At 35.7% G+C, this 16,737-nt stretch overlaps 2 protein-coding genes across 6 annotated transcripts; both read right to left on the bottom strand.

Moving 5' to 3' along the window:
• Positions 1–3,031, bottom strand: LOC143228279 (uncharacterized). 3 transcript variants are annotated; one of them, XM_076459562.1, is made up of 4 exons: positions 2,908–3,031; positions 2,382–2,566; positions 714–825; positions 1–680 (listed from the first exon to the last, which is right to left on the bottom strand). In XM_076459562.1, the coding sequence occupies exons 2-4, from the start codon at positions 2,391–2,393 to the stop codon at positions 313–315; spliced, it is 492 nt and encodes a 163-aa protein (XP_076315677.1). In that variant the 5' UTR covers positions 2,394–2,566; positions 2,908–3,031; the 3' UTR covers positions 1–312. The 3 variants fall into 3 exon arrangements, with proteins under 3 accessions (XP_076315677.1, XP_076315675.1, XP_076315676.1); XM_076459560.1 differs by having other exon boundaries at positions 1–825; XM_076459561.1 differs by lacking the exon at positions 2,908–3,031 and adding an exon at positions 2,676–2,826 and having other exon boundaries at positions 1–825.
• A 7,218-nt stretch (positions 3,032–10,249) lies between these two features.
• On the bottom strand, positions 10,250–12,959 carry LOC143228278 (uncharacterized). Of its 3 annotated transcripts, XM_076459558.1 has the most exons (4): positions 12,772–12,958; positions 12,479–12,664; positions 10,779–10,923; positions 10,250–10,746 (listed from the first exon to the last, which is right to left on the bottom strand). In XM_076459558.1, the coding sequence occupies exons 2-4, from the start codon at positions 12,488–12,490 to the stop codon at positions 10,391–10,393; spliced, it is 513 nt and encodes a 170-aa protein (XP_076315673.1). In that variant the 5' UTR covers positions 12,491–12,664; positions 12,772–12,958; the 3' UTR covers positions 10,250–10,390. The 3 variants fall into 3 exon arrangements, with proteins under 3 accessions (XP_076315673.1, XP_076315674.1, XP_076315671.1); XM_076459559.1 differs by having other exon boundaries at positions 10,812–10,923; positions 12,479–12,959; XM_076459556.1 differs by having other exon boundaries at positions 12,479–12,958.
• Positions 12,960–16,737: the final 3,778 nt, after the last annotated feature.

The raw sequence follows: 16,737 nt of genomic DNA, 5'->3' as shown, positions 1-16,737 counted from the left end.
ACAGTTTTATTCTTCAATGTCAGTTATTTGAGTATCATACAATATACAGAGATCACAAAAATTCTATAAACCTTGAAAAATGGTTATTATACATTCGTATTGTACATGCTGTTCCTTTATGGAACTATTAATATTTAGTATATAAAAGAAATTAACAAAGCAAACTTGATAGTTTAATGAAATCGACATCTCCTAGATGGTTATTATTTATTTCATGAACATTTTTGTAGTTAAGACTTTACAAACGTGAGACATTCTTCACGTTAAAAAATTGGTATTTACACGCCATATTCGAAACTACGAATATTACTATCAGTGATGGCCATAACCTCCGCCATAGCCTCCTCCATAACCTCCACCATAACCTCCTCCATAACCTCCACCATAGCCTCCACCATAACCTCCTCCATAACCTCCGAAGTGCCTACTAGATCCAATAACGGCAAAAATTGGTACATTAACTCCATAGCCACCTCCATGACCACCTCCATAGCCACCTCCATAGCCACCTCCATAGCCGCCCCCATAACCGCCTCCATAGCCTCCCCCATAGCCTCCTCCATGTCCACCAATAAGACCTCCTCCATAACTGCCATGGGTCCTCACGGAAACATGGGTTGGATAATTACACAAAATTCCATACAACCCTCCATAACCGTATCCTCCTCCACCATAACCGCCTCCGTATCCTCCACCGTAGCCTCCATAACCACCTCCGTATCCTCCACCGTAGCCTCCATAACCTCCTCCGTATCCTCCACCATACCCTCCGCCTAACACAAGACTTGCTGCTGCTGAGAGAAGAAGGAGTGTGACGCCAGTTTTCTGTAAAAGTAAAATAAATGTTCTATCATCAGTCTGTATCCCATTTGGTTCACACAGTTAAGGTAAAAGCGACCTCTTTTTTTTTCATACAACACTTGTTAACAAAAATATGTGATGGTAAAATGAAAACCTTTTATTCAGTATTTTTCATATTAGAGAACTTCTAACTCCCTTTTGTTTAATGACTGCGTGACACACGAGTTCTTCACCAATGGATTGTTTAGGAAAAAAGTTATGATAACAGCCTGCGTTTTGTAAGTGTTATTTATACAAGGAACAAGACTGTGAGATCCAGTAACAAAAAAATACGGGATTAAGGTTTTTTGTAATACAACGCTGGGAAGATAGGAAGTAGAAAACAAATCTAAATCTGCCAACAATTTTCTTAAATTGACTTGCGTTGATGACAAATAAATTTTCAGTATCCTAGTACGAAAATTTCAGCTTCTTAGAAACCTATTTTACGAAGCAGTAACGTGTTGAACGATAAGGTTTGTTTTCAATTTCGAGCAAAGCTACGTGAAGGCAATCTGCGCTAGCCGTCCCTAATTTTGCCATATAAGACAAGAGGGAAGGCAGCTAGTCATCACTACCTACCACCAACTCTTTAGCTACTCTTTTAACAACAAATAATAGGATTGACTGTCACATTATAACACCCCCACCGCTGAAAGAGCGAACATATTTGGTGTGAAGGGAATTCGAACCCTCGATCCTCGGGTTACGAGTCGAGTGCCTTAACCATCTAGATATGCCGGGCCTTCTAATATCCGTTTTCCACCAACTGAATCGACTGCTTAACTTTCATGTTTTTATCTTGATTAATAGCCTAAGTTATAATCTAAATTAGGTGATCGAATAGTCAAGTAACGACAAGAACGATTGACACCACATCATCTAAGTCTTAAATACTTAAATTGTTATGTTACACTGACAACGTCATTTAAAATTACAATTATATATTTTAAAATGATTATTTCTCACAGTTAACAGAACGTTTAATAGAGAAAGCTGAACTCAGTGAAAATAGTAATTGTTGTATCTTTTTCTACAACTGGATATGAATAATAAATTATTACATTTCGATATGAGAAAACAGCAAACCTAAACAGCGTTTCTATAACTGGTTGTGGTATTTCATCAAGTATTTTCTTACCAGTAACTTCATTACAAATATTTTTTCACTACTTTCATTACAAACAAATGTTTCCTCTGAAACGTTTTCTGGCCAGGTGGTTAAGGCGGACGACTCGTAATCGGTCGCAGGTTCGAATCCCCGTCGCACCAAACATGCTCGACCTTTCAGCCGCTAGAGTTATAATGTGACGGTCAATCCTACTATTTGTTGGTAAAAGAGTAGTCCAAGAATTGGCGGTGGGTGGTGATGAGTAGCTGCCTTCCCTCTAGTCTTACACTGCTAAAATACGGACGGCTAGCGCAGATAGCCCTCGTGAAGCTTTGCACAAAATTCAAAACAAACAAACTGAAACTTTTTCCTTCAAGACCGTGTGAGATTTTGAGGTTCGACGTTTAAAGTACAGAACATAAAAGCTTACCTGTAGGTACATCTCGGAGACTTGGATAGCTCTTGTACTGTTTCAGACAAGTCTTGAATCACTTGGTGATGATTCGATGGTTCTTCTAGCCGATGCTTCGCCTTTTATATAAATCAGGAAATTAACCAAGGAATAGAACATTCTTCTGGAGCCCTCAAGCCCCAGGCTTCATGGAAACGTAACAACTGAAATAAAAAAAAAACATCATGTTTATTTACGTTCGAGAAAATGTCTTTAACCTTTTTAAAATATAGACTAAAGCTAGCTCATTGTCTTTTTTTCCTTATGTATTACAGTTAATATTGAAGATCTATCCCATCCGTGTCGTGCGTGAACGCTTTCAAGTTCTTTCAGTATAAGGCTTTACTAATCGTATTAATATTATCTCTAATTTGTACTGTTTTTGTTTCACTGAAATATCTAATGCCTCTAACACTGCTTCTCGCTCTCTTCAAACCGAGATTTTGCTTTTAATGGTAAAATCGGGACAATAAAAAAAGAGTTTTTATCGTTACGCATCACTTACCTATATATTTTGGGTATTTGACTACAATTTGTCGTACACGCCTTTGTTGGTCTTTTTTTTTATCTCATCAAAATGATCTTTTAGTTGTTTACGCATTCCTATACGAGTGAATGACACGCCCATTATTCATACAAGTATTAACACTTACGTAATCACCAGTTTCACATCAATATTTAGACTTTCTTCACGCGAGGATAATTAGAATATTGTCAATTTGATCTTTATGGATTTAAATGCACTAAAAATTAAAAAATCAACTGAGATATGTAATTAAGAAAACAAATCCATAAGTCAAACTGATTTGCATAAAAAAATTACAGAACGATTTTGTTTTCTAGGTTAAAATTCCTACAATTTTGCGATCGAACGTCATCTATTAATACCAGTAGTCAAGTTGTGGAAACCTGTACACTAGTACGCACTTCCATACCTTCACAAGCGTATCAAAGAACGTTCGAAAACCAAAACAAAGATAAATACAACATAATTAACTACGATATTAAAGAATACTATGAAACGTTTAAAGAAAGAAAAGATTTCAAGATATTCGGTTCAGCGAAGACGAAACTACAGCTGAAAATTAAAGCTATTAATAAACAAGTTGATACCAAAACTGGAGCAGATATGAGGGTATCTTACCGCTATCAACATATAAATGTAAGTATTTATAACTCTCATGTTTTGTCCATGTGTTTACAGATGGATAACAATTATGGTATGTCAAGACTGACCCTGCAGGTAGCATCACGGTATGTATAGACTGAGTCTGTAAGGTATCATGGCAGTATAGATAATCTAACCCTGCAAGGTAGCATGGTAGTATGTCTAAACTGATCATGGAAAGTATTATGGTGGTAGGCCTAGACTGACCCTGTAAGGTAGCATGGTGGTATGTCTAGACTGACCCTGCAAGGTAGCATAGTGGTATTTCTAAACTGAACCTTCATGTAGCCTGTGGTACGTATAGACTAACCGTGCAGGATAGCATGCTGATATGCCTACATTAACCTTGTAGGTAGCAGCAGAGAAATCTCATCATCACCATCAAATTCGCTAATTACGTCAGTGAAGCGCATATTACAGTGAGGAAACGACCTGTACGTACCAAGGTACGTGTATGGAACACATTCCACTAGAAACAGCACTTGCCTATCACTTACATTTGTACACATGCAGAAACAGGATATCCAGATTCCGTTTAAATCAGGAAATATCTTGTTATACATAATTATGCCTCAACTTGTACACAAATATCATAATTTTATTAAACTTTATCTGCAAGGAAATGAAAAACATATTTAGTGTAATTCCCTTCACTTTGGATCAAAAGTGCTTGTGTTTTTTAAGCACGTTTTTTTTTTTGTCGTATAGCGTCGTGATACTATGAAGATTAATATTAATTGTATTTTATTCTTAAAGACATACACACAACAGAGTATCAACTAGATTTTCTTTCCTTGGTTCCAGTGTTTAGGTGATAATATTTCAAATATTTATATCAGTTTCTTCCCCAAACCTTCGAACCTCGGTAAAATTGCCCCAAATCGTATACAGTTGAATAAAGATAGCAGATAAACGTAGGTTAATGGGTAGAGGTAAAACTAAATGAAAATGTTAACATGCTTGTATGAGACACCCCTTTACCAAGTCCAGCTAAACGCTTGAACATGATATTAAATATATCTCATCTATCTTCAAAGAACTCCATTTTCCACAACGTTTCATTGCAAACTGTCATCTTACAATAAGAAAACCTTCTTCCACTAAGACAGAGAACGATGAACTGATGACGATAAGAAATCACTTCATATTGGCTACAACTTTGAGTTTGTAGAGAAAATGTTAAGAATGATACTTTTAGAATTATATCCAAATAACCATTAAAGACAAGATAACCTCAAATAGAACAACATTTGAACATTAAAAAAAAACATTTATATTATACTATATCAATCCTGTTAGAAAAGTTACGTTCGTGAAACTTTTATTACGTAGGAAATACAAACAATGATTTTTTTCTTCATATCAGATATTCTGGCCATCAAATCGATTAAAAATCAGCGACAATGTTATAACAACACAATAATTACATAAACAGAAGAATCGTTGAAAGTTGCTTGAATCAAAAGCCTGAATAGTTTCAATATTTCCAAATCTCACTTTAAGCTAAACAGTTTCCTGATCTATTCTGTCATTAACAAAGGCGCTGTTTTCCAATTTCCTGCCAGAAGACAACATTAGACTGAAGGGGACACACCAACGTGTTGAAAAGAATTTGCACAAAATAAAAACTCATAACGATTTGTTTTATTTACAGTGTTGTTTTTTCACTAGTAACTCCAAAAAAACCACCTAGTGTTCAACCCAACTGAAGAGTATTTGTACCTGCAGGTTTGATGTCCTTTGGCTAGCATATGAATTCGTCCAGGTAACACTGTTTTCCCAATATTACTCACTTCTAATATACTAGTTGAATAGATATAAATGGCTTTATTTGTTCAAACTGGGTAAGCTTAGTCTATAGATTCAAGACTAAAACCTATGCGTTGTCATGCCTAATCACTAGTAATAGAATTGAAATAAGAGAAAAAGGTAATTATTTATTCATGTGTAAGTCATAGTTCATGCAATGATTCATCATTGTCACTCTTTTGTCAATGACTATAAAAATACGATTCAGATGGTTCTACATATAAATGACTTCACATTCAAATGACAATATCGTTTCTTTCTGTAATATTTACTTCTCAGTTTACATTTAATAATCACTCGATCGCCTCGTTGTTTATTATGTACCAATTGCGTCACTTCTAGGTGTGCAAGATGGATGCAAAATTCTTATGGTGAAGTCTGCAGGTCTGATGTTCATTGTGCAACAAATATTGCTTTTGCCAAGAGCAATTTGAAAAGTGTCATTTTTGTTAAAGTTATAAAATTATCTAGAGTGACTAGCCAAAGTTTCTAACACTGCACAAACACACATGTATATTTGTATATCACTAGTGAGACTACACAACTATAATATAAACCAAACTGAAGGCGATGAACCGGGTAGTACATGAGAAACAAAAATATCCGCAACCCCGCTACATTAAAAGAAAGTTGGCCCATAAAAAGGTTTGTTCAAAGCCAGGTTGGTAGAACTTTGTGTGTCCTTACCTGCCCAGATTGTGAATCCACACATTCTGTAACTCTTTGTTCTGTTCTTTGAGGCTGTAGTTGCATTACTGGATTAAAGAGTATCCCAAGCGTTGGCGGTGGGTAGTGTTGAGTAATTGTCTTCCCTTTACTGTATCAGTTGGAATTTAGGAGCGGCTCTGTCTAAGCCCTAGGATTCTCTAACCTGTTGCTTTAGCCCTCGTGGACATTTGGTGTATTTCAAATAATTGGAGTTACTGTTTTACGTTCCGACAGAGTAACAAAATCAGGGAGGAATCTTGGCACTGATATAAATAGTAGTTTAGATTTGTATAGAAAGGTTAATCCTGATGTACCTAAAACTCTATCCTAAAAAAAGAAACAGTATCAAAATATGCTAACAGAGTGAAGAGAGGTTATTTCATAAACAGCACCAATGGAAGTTAATAGTGAAAGAAAGTATTAGTACGAAAACAGAGCTTATATGAGTTAAAATCGTGGAAAGAAACTACAGCAGAAACAATAAAAATTAGTGGAGTGAAAAGAAGTATTGTATACAGGACACCAAAAGAAGTTAATAATGTCAAAACAAATTACTGGAGAAATTGCACCATTGGAAGTTATTAGTGTAAAACTAGATTACCATAGCACCCAAATCAATGTAAGACAACACGTTAAAATTCCCACAAAAGTTTCTTCTAAAATCTTGAAAGGTTAATGATACCATCAACATCTTACTACATCACAACAGCTCGATAAAAATATGACATTTGACTATTTCACATAACCTCAATAATAATACTGTACTGTCAATGGTTAATTTAACCTTTGACTACTTTGCATAGTCTCAATAATGATAATACTGTACTATCAAGTGTTAATTAAATCTTTGACTACTTTCCATAACCTCAATAATAATGCTGTACTATTAAGTGTTAATTAAATCTTTGACTATTTTGCATAACCTCAATCATAGGTGTGCTCTTGAGATGCTACAAGACCTAGAAAATAAAACAGCTATTTAAACAAGGACAGAACCCAGGTTTCGAAAATTTGAAAAATAATATTGTCAAATCACAAAAATAACTGAATAGGATACAGGTAGTGGCGCAATGATTTTAAATAAAGTAAATAACGTCGATAAAATGGCATGTTTGTTTTACAGCAAATCCACATTGAAATAACCGCCGTATTTACCGCGGGGAAATCCATAAACTCACTAATGTTCCATAAGGGGACCAACAAAATGATAGCTGTTCTGAATAATACGGATAAGGTTGTAGAAATTAGAAGTGAACCCATAGCAATCACGGAGGCCGAACTCACAATGTACCTTTTTAAAATTATAAAACAATTGTTTGTTTTTGAATTTCGCACAAAACTAATCGAGGACTATCTCTGCTAGCCGTCCCTAATTTTGCAGTGTAAGACTAGAGGGAAGGCATCTAGTCATCACCACCCACCGCCAACTCTTGGGCTACGCTTTTACCAAAGAATAGTGGAATTGACCGTCACATTATAACGCCTCCACGGCTGAAAGTGCGAGCATATTTGGCGCGACGGGGATGCGAACCCGCGACCCTCGGGTTACGAGTCGCACGCCTTAATGCGCTTGGCCATGCCGGGCCTATTAAACAAAGACTGCGTCATAACTAAACAAATGTGTATATAAACAACAACCAACATGTTCAAAGTGTGAGGTTTTATACCGATTCCCTTAATTCACAAACAGATGTGTCTGACTTTATAAATTATTTCAGATGTACGCATACCTGTAATCAACGATTAGCAAGATTGTTTTTATTCTGTTTGGGAAAGTTTGCACATGACGAGTATTCTATCAAGGATATTTTGAATTTGTCAATAGCTCAAGACAAACACAAAGGGTAACATAAATTCACTTACATGAGACCTTATTTACATTTTGAAGGCTTCAATCTTCAAAGAAAATCTGATTAAAACCTAGCTATACAGAATAACAAAAATATCAGAAAATCGAAAACATTCTTAAAGTATGAAGTGAGAACATTAAACAAATATTTAAAATGAATTGTTTTTCGTTATTGTTTCTAAAGAGAATAATTTATACAAACACTAAAGCTACCCTCAGTGCCAAAGTGGTATCTCTGAAGACTTATTACGCTAGAAATTGGGTTTCAACGCCCATAGCAAGCGGATCCCAGATAACCCTTTGTGTAGCTTTGTACTTATCTATAAGCAAACAAAAATTGAAAACTAAACACCAGATCTGTTGTTATGTTAGATATTCCGAAGAAAACTATTACTTTAGTTTTACCCTCCTTGAGCACTATTTTATGGATCATCAAACACTTATATCCATAATTTCAATTACAACGTGTCTTCAGAATACAGTCTGAGTTAAAAGAGCTCTTCAGTTTTAAACACAAACAACAATCACTGAATATCTCACTAGTAGTATATCATTTCACGTGCCTGAGATGCAATCGTAGATGTTTTAGGTCACCAAACAGAAAGCTTTGAAATCGAATAAAAGAACATGTAATCTACAGCATCAACAGCATTATCAAACAGTATTTAAACGAATATGATGTCATACCTTCCTTCAATTTCTACTGTGTCAGGAAGAAATCCTACTTAGAAGGCTAGAATTAGAATCTCTTGCGATTAAAGTACGAAAATCAGCTTTTAACGCGAAGATGAGCGCAGGGTTACTAGGTTTTCGATGAGCGCAGGGTTACTAGGTTTTCCATTGTGAAAATATAAATAAAGAAAAGAACATAAACTTCAGTTGTTGAAAATGAGGTGGACTAAAACTTGACTATTTGTTTGAATTTAGCGCAAAGCTACTCGTGGGGTATCTGCTCTAGCGGTCCCTAATTTAGCGGTTTAAGACTAAAGGGAAGGTAGGTAGTCATCACCACCCACCGCCAACTCTTGGGCTACCCTTTTACCAAAGAATAGTGGGATTCACCGCGCATTATTACGCCCCCAAGGCTGAAAAGGTGAACATGTTTGGTATAATGGAAATTCGAACCCGCGACTCTCAGATTACAACTCAAAGCGCCCTGACTACCTGACTATGCCAAGCTAAGTTGACTGGATTCATTGTGGACAATAAAATATAATCACATGATGCACACTTACTTCTTCCAGATTCAGATTGTAATTTATATTTCCATGAATTTCATGTTACTTTTAACTCTAATTACTTGATATTCTTCTCCAATAAACAACATATATCCATGTATAAAGATATGTTATTACTTAATATTCTTCTCCAATAAACAACATATATCCATGTATAAAGATATGTTATTACTTGATATTCTTCTCCAATAAACAACATATATCCATGTATAAAGATATGTTATTACTTGATATTACCTAAGTTTGTCGTTTTGTTATTTTTAGTTTTGATTTAAAGGTAGTCTTTATTTAATTTATTTATATTCTTTAGAGGCTCAGGTCTAAACTTGAAAACTTATTACGCAAAATTTCATTGTTTTATACCTGCATAGCATAGCACAGATAGGCTATACGCTTAAAACAGTTATATTTTTCTGTTGATCTTTCCAGAAGTTACTGCGGCCTAAAACAAACGACCTTCTGCACCATCAGGCTTCGGTGAAGAGCCAATCCCACGAGTTGTTAATTTCTAATTGAAATTACGACAAAAAACTACATCTCTGTGTAAGAATTAATTATATAGCACCTTTAGACTATCAGGCTTCAATTCCTTTCTTTCTGCGTGGAATATTTAATAAATCAATAGCTACATTTCACACACTACCAGTGAACTAGTTTGATGTATTCTTGTTTATTCTATCCTATTAAATTTTACAAATGTTTCTGTGAAAGATTATTTAAAACTCAAGAACTCTTTAATGATCTAATAATGAATTAATGAAATATGGGTTTCTATCATTGAGTTTGTACTTTAGTTATGTCTGTACGACTTTCTGTTTTTAATAACTAGCTACACTATACTTCCACGTTAAGTACTTTACTCTGACAACGTTTACAAAAAAATCACTAAGTTTTGCAGGTTGAAACAGTTTTATTCTTCAATGTCAGTTATTTGAGCATCATACAATATACAGAGATCACAAAAATTCTATAAACCTTGAAAAATGGTTATTATACATTCGTATTGTACATGCTGTTCCTTTATGGAACTATTAATATTTAGTATATAAAAGAAATTAACAAAGCAAACTTGATAGTTTAATGAAATCGACATCTCCTAGATGGTTATTATTTATTTCATGAACATTTTTGTAGTTAAGACTTTACAAACGTGAGACATTCTTCACGTTAAAAAATGGGTATTTACACGCCATATTCGAAACTACGAATATTACTATCAGTGATGGCCATAACCTCCGCCATAGCCTCCTCCATAACCTCCACCATAACCTCCTCCATAGCCTCCACCATAACCTCCTCCATAACCTCCGAAGTGCCTACTAGATCCAATAACGGCAAAAATTGGTACATTAACTCCATAGCCTCCTCCATGACCACCTCCATAGCCACCTCCATAGCCACCTCCATAGCCGCCCCCATAACCGCCTCCATAGCCTCCCCCATAGCCTCCTCCATGTCCACCAATAAGACCTCCTCCATAACTGCCATGGGTCCTTACGGAAACATGGGTTGGATAATTACACAAAATTCCATACAACCCTCCATAACCGTAACCTCCTCCACCATAACCGCCTCCGTATCCTCCTCGTAGCCTCCATAACCACCTCCGTATCCTCCACCGTAGCCTCCATAACCACCTCCGTATCCTCCACCGTAGCCTCCATAACCTCCTCCGTATCCTCCACCATACCCTCCGCCTAACACAAGACTTGCTGCTGCTGAGAGAAGAAGGAGTGTGACGCCAGTTTTCTGTAAAAGTAAAATAAATGTTCTATCATCAGTCTGTATCCCATTTGGTTCACACAGTTAAGGTAAAAGCGACCTCTTTTTTTTTCATACAACACTTGTTAACAAAAATATGTGATGGTAAAATGAAAACCTTTTATTCAGTATTTTTCATATTAGAGAACTTCTAACTCCCTTTTGTTTAATGACTGCGTGACACACGAGTTCTTCACCAATGGATTGTTTAGGAAAAAAAGTTATGATAACAGCCTGCGTTTTGTAAGTGTTATTTATACAAGGAACAAGACTGTGAGATCCAGTAACAAAAAATACGGGATTAAGGTTTTTTGTAATACAACGCTGGGAAGATAGGAAGTAGAAAACAAATCTAAATCTGCCAACAATTTTCTTAAATTGACTTGCGTTGATGACAAATAAATTTTCAGTATCCTAGTACGAAAATTTCAGCTTCTTAGAAACCTATTTTACGAAGCAGTAACGTGTTGAACGATAAGGTTTGTTTTCAATTTCGCGCAGAGCTACGTGAAGGCAATCTGCGCTAGCCGTCCCTAATTTTGCCATATAAGACTAGAGGGAAGGCAGCTAGTCATCACTACCTACCACCAACTCTTTAGCTACTCTTTTAACAACAAATAATAGGATTGACTGTCACATTATAACACCCCCACCGCTGAAAGAGCGAACATATTTGGTGTGAAGGGAATTCGAACCCTCGATCCTCGGGTTACGAGTCGAGTGCCTTAACCATCTAGATATGCCGGGCCTTCTAATATCCGTTTTCCACCAACTGAATCGACTGCTTACCTTTTATGTTTTTATCTTGATTAATAGCCTAAGTTATAATCTAAATTAGGTGATCGAATAGCCAAGTAACGACAAGAACGACTGACACCACATCATCTAAGTCTTAAATACTTAAATTGTTATGTTACACTGACAACGTCATTTAAAATTACAATTATATATTTTAAAATGATTATTTCTCACAGTTAACAGAACGTTTAATAGAGAAAGCTGAACTCAGTGAAAATAGTAATTGTTGTATTTTTTCTACAACTGGATATGAATAATAAATTATTACATTTCGATATGAGAAAACAGCAAACCTAAACAGCGTTTCTATAACTGGTTGTGGTATTTCATCAAGTATTTTCTTACCAGTAACTTCATTACAAATATTTTTTCACTACTTTCATTACAAACAAATGTTTCCTCTGAAACGTTTTCTGGCCAGGTGGTTAAGGCGGACGACTCGTAATCGGTCGCAGGTTCGAATCCCCGTCGCACCAAACGTGCTCGACCTTTCAGCCGCTAGAGTTATAATGTGACGGTCAATCCTACTATTTGTTGGTAAAAGAGTAATCCAAGAATTGGCGGTGGGTGGTGATGAGTAGCTGCCTTCCCTCTAGCCTTACACTACTAAAATACGGACGGCTAGCGCAGATAGCCCTCGTGAAGCTTTGCACAAAATTCAAAACAAACAAACCAAAACGTTTTCCTTCAAGACCGTGTGAGATTTTGAGGTTCGACGTTTAAAGTACAGAACATAAAGGCTTACCTGTAGGTACATCTCGGAGACTTGGATAGCTCTTGTACTGTTTCAGACAAGTCTTGAATCACTTGGTGATGATTCGATGGTTCTTCTAGCCGATGCTCTCGCCTTTTATATAAATCAGGAAATTAACCAAGGAATAGAACATTCTTCTGGAACCCTCGAACCCCAGGCTTTATGGAAACGTAACAACTGAAATAAAAAAAACATCGTGTTTATTTTCGTCCGAGAAAATGTCTTTAACCTTTTTAAAATATAGACTAAAGCTAGCTCATTGTCTTTTTTTCGTTATGTATTACAGTTAATATTGAAGATCTATCCCATCTGTGTCGTGCGTTAACGCTTTCAAGTTCTTTCATTATAAGGCTTTACTAATCGTATTAATATTATCTCTAATTTGTACTATTTTTGTTTCACTGAAATGTCAAATGCCTCTAACACCGCTTCTCGCTCTCTTGAAACCGAGATTTTTTTTCTAATGGTAAAATCGGGACAATAAAAAAGAGTTTTTATCGTTACACATCACTGACCTATATATTTTGGGTATTTGACTACAATTTGTCGTACACGCCTTTTATGTTGTTTTTTTATTATTATTTCTCATGAAAATGACCTTTCAGTTGTTCACGCCTTCCTACACGAGTGAATGACACGCCCATTCTTCATACAAGTATTAACACTTACGTGATCACCAGTTTCACATCAATATTTAGACTTTCTTCACGCGAGGTTGATTGTAAGCGCTCGCGAGGGACCGTTCCTACACTTTTCAAAAATAACCTCGTTTCAATAACCGAGTCTGCAGTGCGATGAACCGATCGCAACGCGGTGGGGGTACGTTCATGTAATAGATTTCTCAAACAAATCTGACACTTAAGAAACTGTTTTGCACTTAGATAAATCAAACTTATTTTAGAAATTCAAACATTACGCATCATGAGCTAAAAATGCTGCAATTTAAGAATGTGTTGATAGCCTTCTATATAAAATGCTAATTTGTATTCTAAGACGGCTGGTATGGGTATTAAAACTTTAATTAAAATAAAGTACAGAACAACATTTCGACCTTCCTAGGTCATCTTCAGTTAACAAAGGGCCCGGCATGGTCAGGGGGTTAAGCCAGTAGACTCAAAATCTGAGGGTCTTGGGTTCGAATCCCCGTCACACCAAACATCCTCGCCCTTTCAACCGTGGGGTAGTTATAAGGTACGGTCAATCCCACTATTCGTTGGTAAAAGAGTAACCCAACAGTTGACGGTGAATGGTAATAAGTAGTTGCCTTCCCTCTTGTCTTTCACTGCTAAATTAGGGACGGCTAGCGCATATAGCCCTCGTGTAGCTTTGTGGGGGATTCAAAACTAAACAAACCAAATTTTGTAAAAAGCATGCGAAGAAATTTAACCTCCCGTCTTTATGAAACACATAATGAAACTTTAACTTCTGTCTTCTTAAATTGCATTACGATGCTGAATATTGTTCTGTAAAACAAATCATGAGAACATCACCCCATCTTTTCTTTATGATATCCATCACGAAACTTAATACATGTCTCGTCTAAGTAAAGAATAAACTGAACCTTCTATCTCTCGAAAACGTAGCATGAAACTTAACTTCACACTTAAGTAAGTTATATCACGAAACCTAACCTTAAAAATACATCAGGTAGTTTATACAGTAAAACTAAAAGTATGTGGCAGCTCGTCCATCAGTTGCATGTATAACATTGGCATCCTCGAATATAAACTTAGTCGAGTGGTAACTAGAACCCCACGAAATTATGTCACATAAAAAAATCAGTGCATTATATACATTATAATGTGGCTAATACACCTTTTTTCACAAACACGTGTTTATTGTCTCTCACAACCTCGGCTTTAGATAATCGTTTTTTATTGATTTTATTTAAAACTCTTGAAATCTGCAAACTATTGTTTTATATAACGTAACTACGTCTGGCCTCTATATGCGCAAAGCATACAAACATTTGAACAAATTAGTCTGAAATATCTGTATCGAAGATATTTATATATATACAGACAATTAATAAAGTTTGTTGTAAAAAGTTTAAGTTCTGGTTATATTGGTAAACTTCGTATTTTTAAATCTATAACATATATTTCAAAAATAATACGTCTATAATTAGGGAATATTTCTTTAAATATATGGAATGAACAACACATAATAGAAACGTTACAGAAATCAAAATGTATGGAGCCGCTGAGACGTTATAACTGACAGTTAATCCCACTATTCGTTGGTAAAAGAGTAGCCCAAGAGTTGGCGGTGGGTGGTGATGACTAGCTATCTTCCCTCTAGTCTTACACTGCTAAATTATAGATGGCTAGCGAAGATAGCCCTCGTGTAGCTTTGCGCGAAATTCAAAGACAAACATTCTTTGTTAGAATTATGTACTTTGTATTTTTGTATCAAATTAGTAAATTGTGTGAACCAAAATAGAACTGTTGATAATATTTATATGTGTTATAACCAACATTGCTCGTATGAGTGTGCTACAGTATGAAATATTCATATCTGTACTTTATTCTGTCTCTGAATGTGGGTCTGTTTATTTCAACATTTTCTTGCAAAGTCTGTCTACACATAGTTGTCTCTTGTTCAGAACTAACAGATTAACATAAAAACATACAAGAAAGGACTATTTGGTACTTCGAAGAAATCCTTACATATTCACTATAACTCTTAAGAAAATTAAACATTACCTTCACTTTTATGTTTCAGAAAATCATTGATTATCGAGCGTTTCGCATATTTTATATCAGTAATATTTTATATCAGTAACATGATTCTGTTCTTCTACCACGCTTAGTTTCTTCATTATCCTACGTATGCGCAAGCTTCACTTTACACGTAGTCGTGAAACCTTCATTAATTTGATTTTGTAAAAAAAAAAAAAAAAAAATGTTTTGCACCATTCTATTGGCTCGGCAAAAAATCTGAAGGCTTACAATACTAAAAACTGGATTTAGATACCCAGGATACACAAAGTACAGATAATCCACTGTTTAGCCTTGCATTTAACAACAAATAAATACAACTGATTCTGCCTGGCGAGGATACTGTGCATTACGACATACTGTTTAGCAGTGTCAATAACAGTGTCCTTCAATACCTGTTCAGGTGGTATCTGGAGGTTGCGGTCCCCACCTGTGTTTTAATGAAAATGACTAGTTGTAGGGGCGCTACTTGTCGCTATGTATGAATGAGAGGTTTCTTTTTTATAAGGAAGTTACATTTGATTAGTATAGTTTGGAACGTGATTTAGTCAGTTTGCCTATAACATTTTTAGGAATACATATAATCTTAACAAGAATCTTAAGCGTTAACAATTGAAATTTTATAAACAAAATGACAATCTGCCATGTTTCGTATTCAAATAGTGTACTTTGTTTTCATCGTACAATAAAAACTGTACATTTTATTTTACACATTGTGTACAGTCTCGTTATTTCGTTTTACATCGACTCAGTTAGTGAAAGATTTAGCACTTCGCTGTATTTGATATCTTGAGCGAATCTCCCGTTATCTAACGAACTTATCCGATGTAGATCTAACTTCAATTCAGTTTCAGCTGTGTCTACCACATTATTTATGCAACGAAAACAAAAAATTGTTATGGACATGCTATTTCACATTAAAAAATTAACTTTTTTTTAAATATGAGTTACTAGAATGGGTATTCACGAACGTATTGAATTATAGAACTAGATTTGTTTGTTTTGTTGTGAATCACCAAGCTACACAATGGATCGTTTGTGCTTTGACCATTGCGTGTGTCGATACCATATATTTGATGTTATAAGTACACACCTAGACTTATCGCTGGAGGCCTAGCATGGCCAAGTGGTTAAGGCGCTCGACTCGTAATCCGAGGGTTACAAGTTTAAATCCTCAGTCACACCAAACATACTCGCCCTTTCAGCCGTGGGGGCGTTATAATATTTCGGTCAATCCCACTATTTGTTGGGAAAAGAGTAACCCAAGAGTTGGGAATGAGTGGTGATGGCTAGCTGCTTCCCATCTAGACTTACACTGCTGGATTAAGGACGGCTAGCGTAGATAGCCTTCGCGTAGCTTTGCGTGAAATTAAAAAACAAACAAACTTATCGCTGGACCACTGAGAAGCATAAAAATATACAAGGAACAAGTTTTGATATTATAGGAATTCCCTATACATGAAACAACATCTGTTTACCAGGTAAATAAGCATCAAACATCATTATTATAATAATATATTTCATCATTAA

This window comes from Tachypleus tridentatus, chromosome 10 (assembly GCF_004210375.1).
Source record: "Tachypleus tridentatus isolate NWPU-2018 chromosome 10, ASM421037v1, whole genome shotgun sequence".
Lineage (NCBI taxonomy): Eukaryota > Metazoa > Arthropoda > Merostomata > Xiphosura > Limulidae > Tachypleus > Tachypleus tridentatus.
This window is presented reverse-complemented; position numbering and strand designations above follow the sequence as displayed.

What these genes read in the sequence shown, in the direction of transcription:
- LOC143228278 (XM_076459556.1), bottom strand. An exon ending in CTACGGTGGAGGATACGGAG is followed by an intron (nt 10,747 to 10,778) that starts GTGGTTATGGAG and finishes GAGGATACGGAG; the next exon opens with GCGGTTATGGTGGAGGAGGT.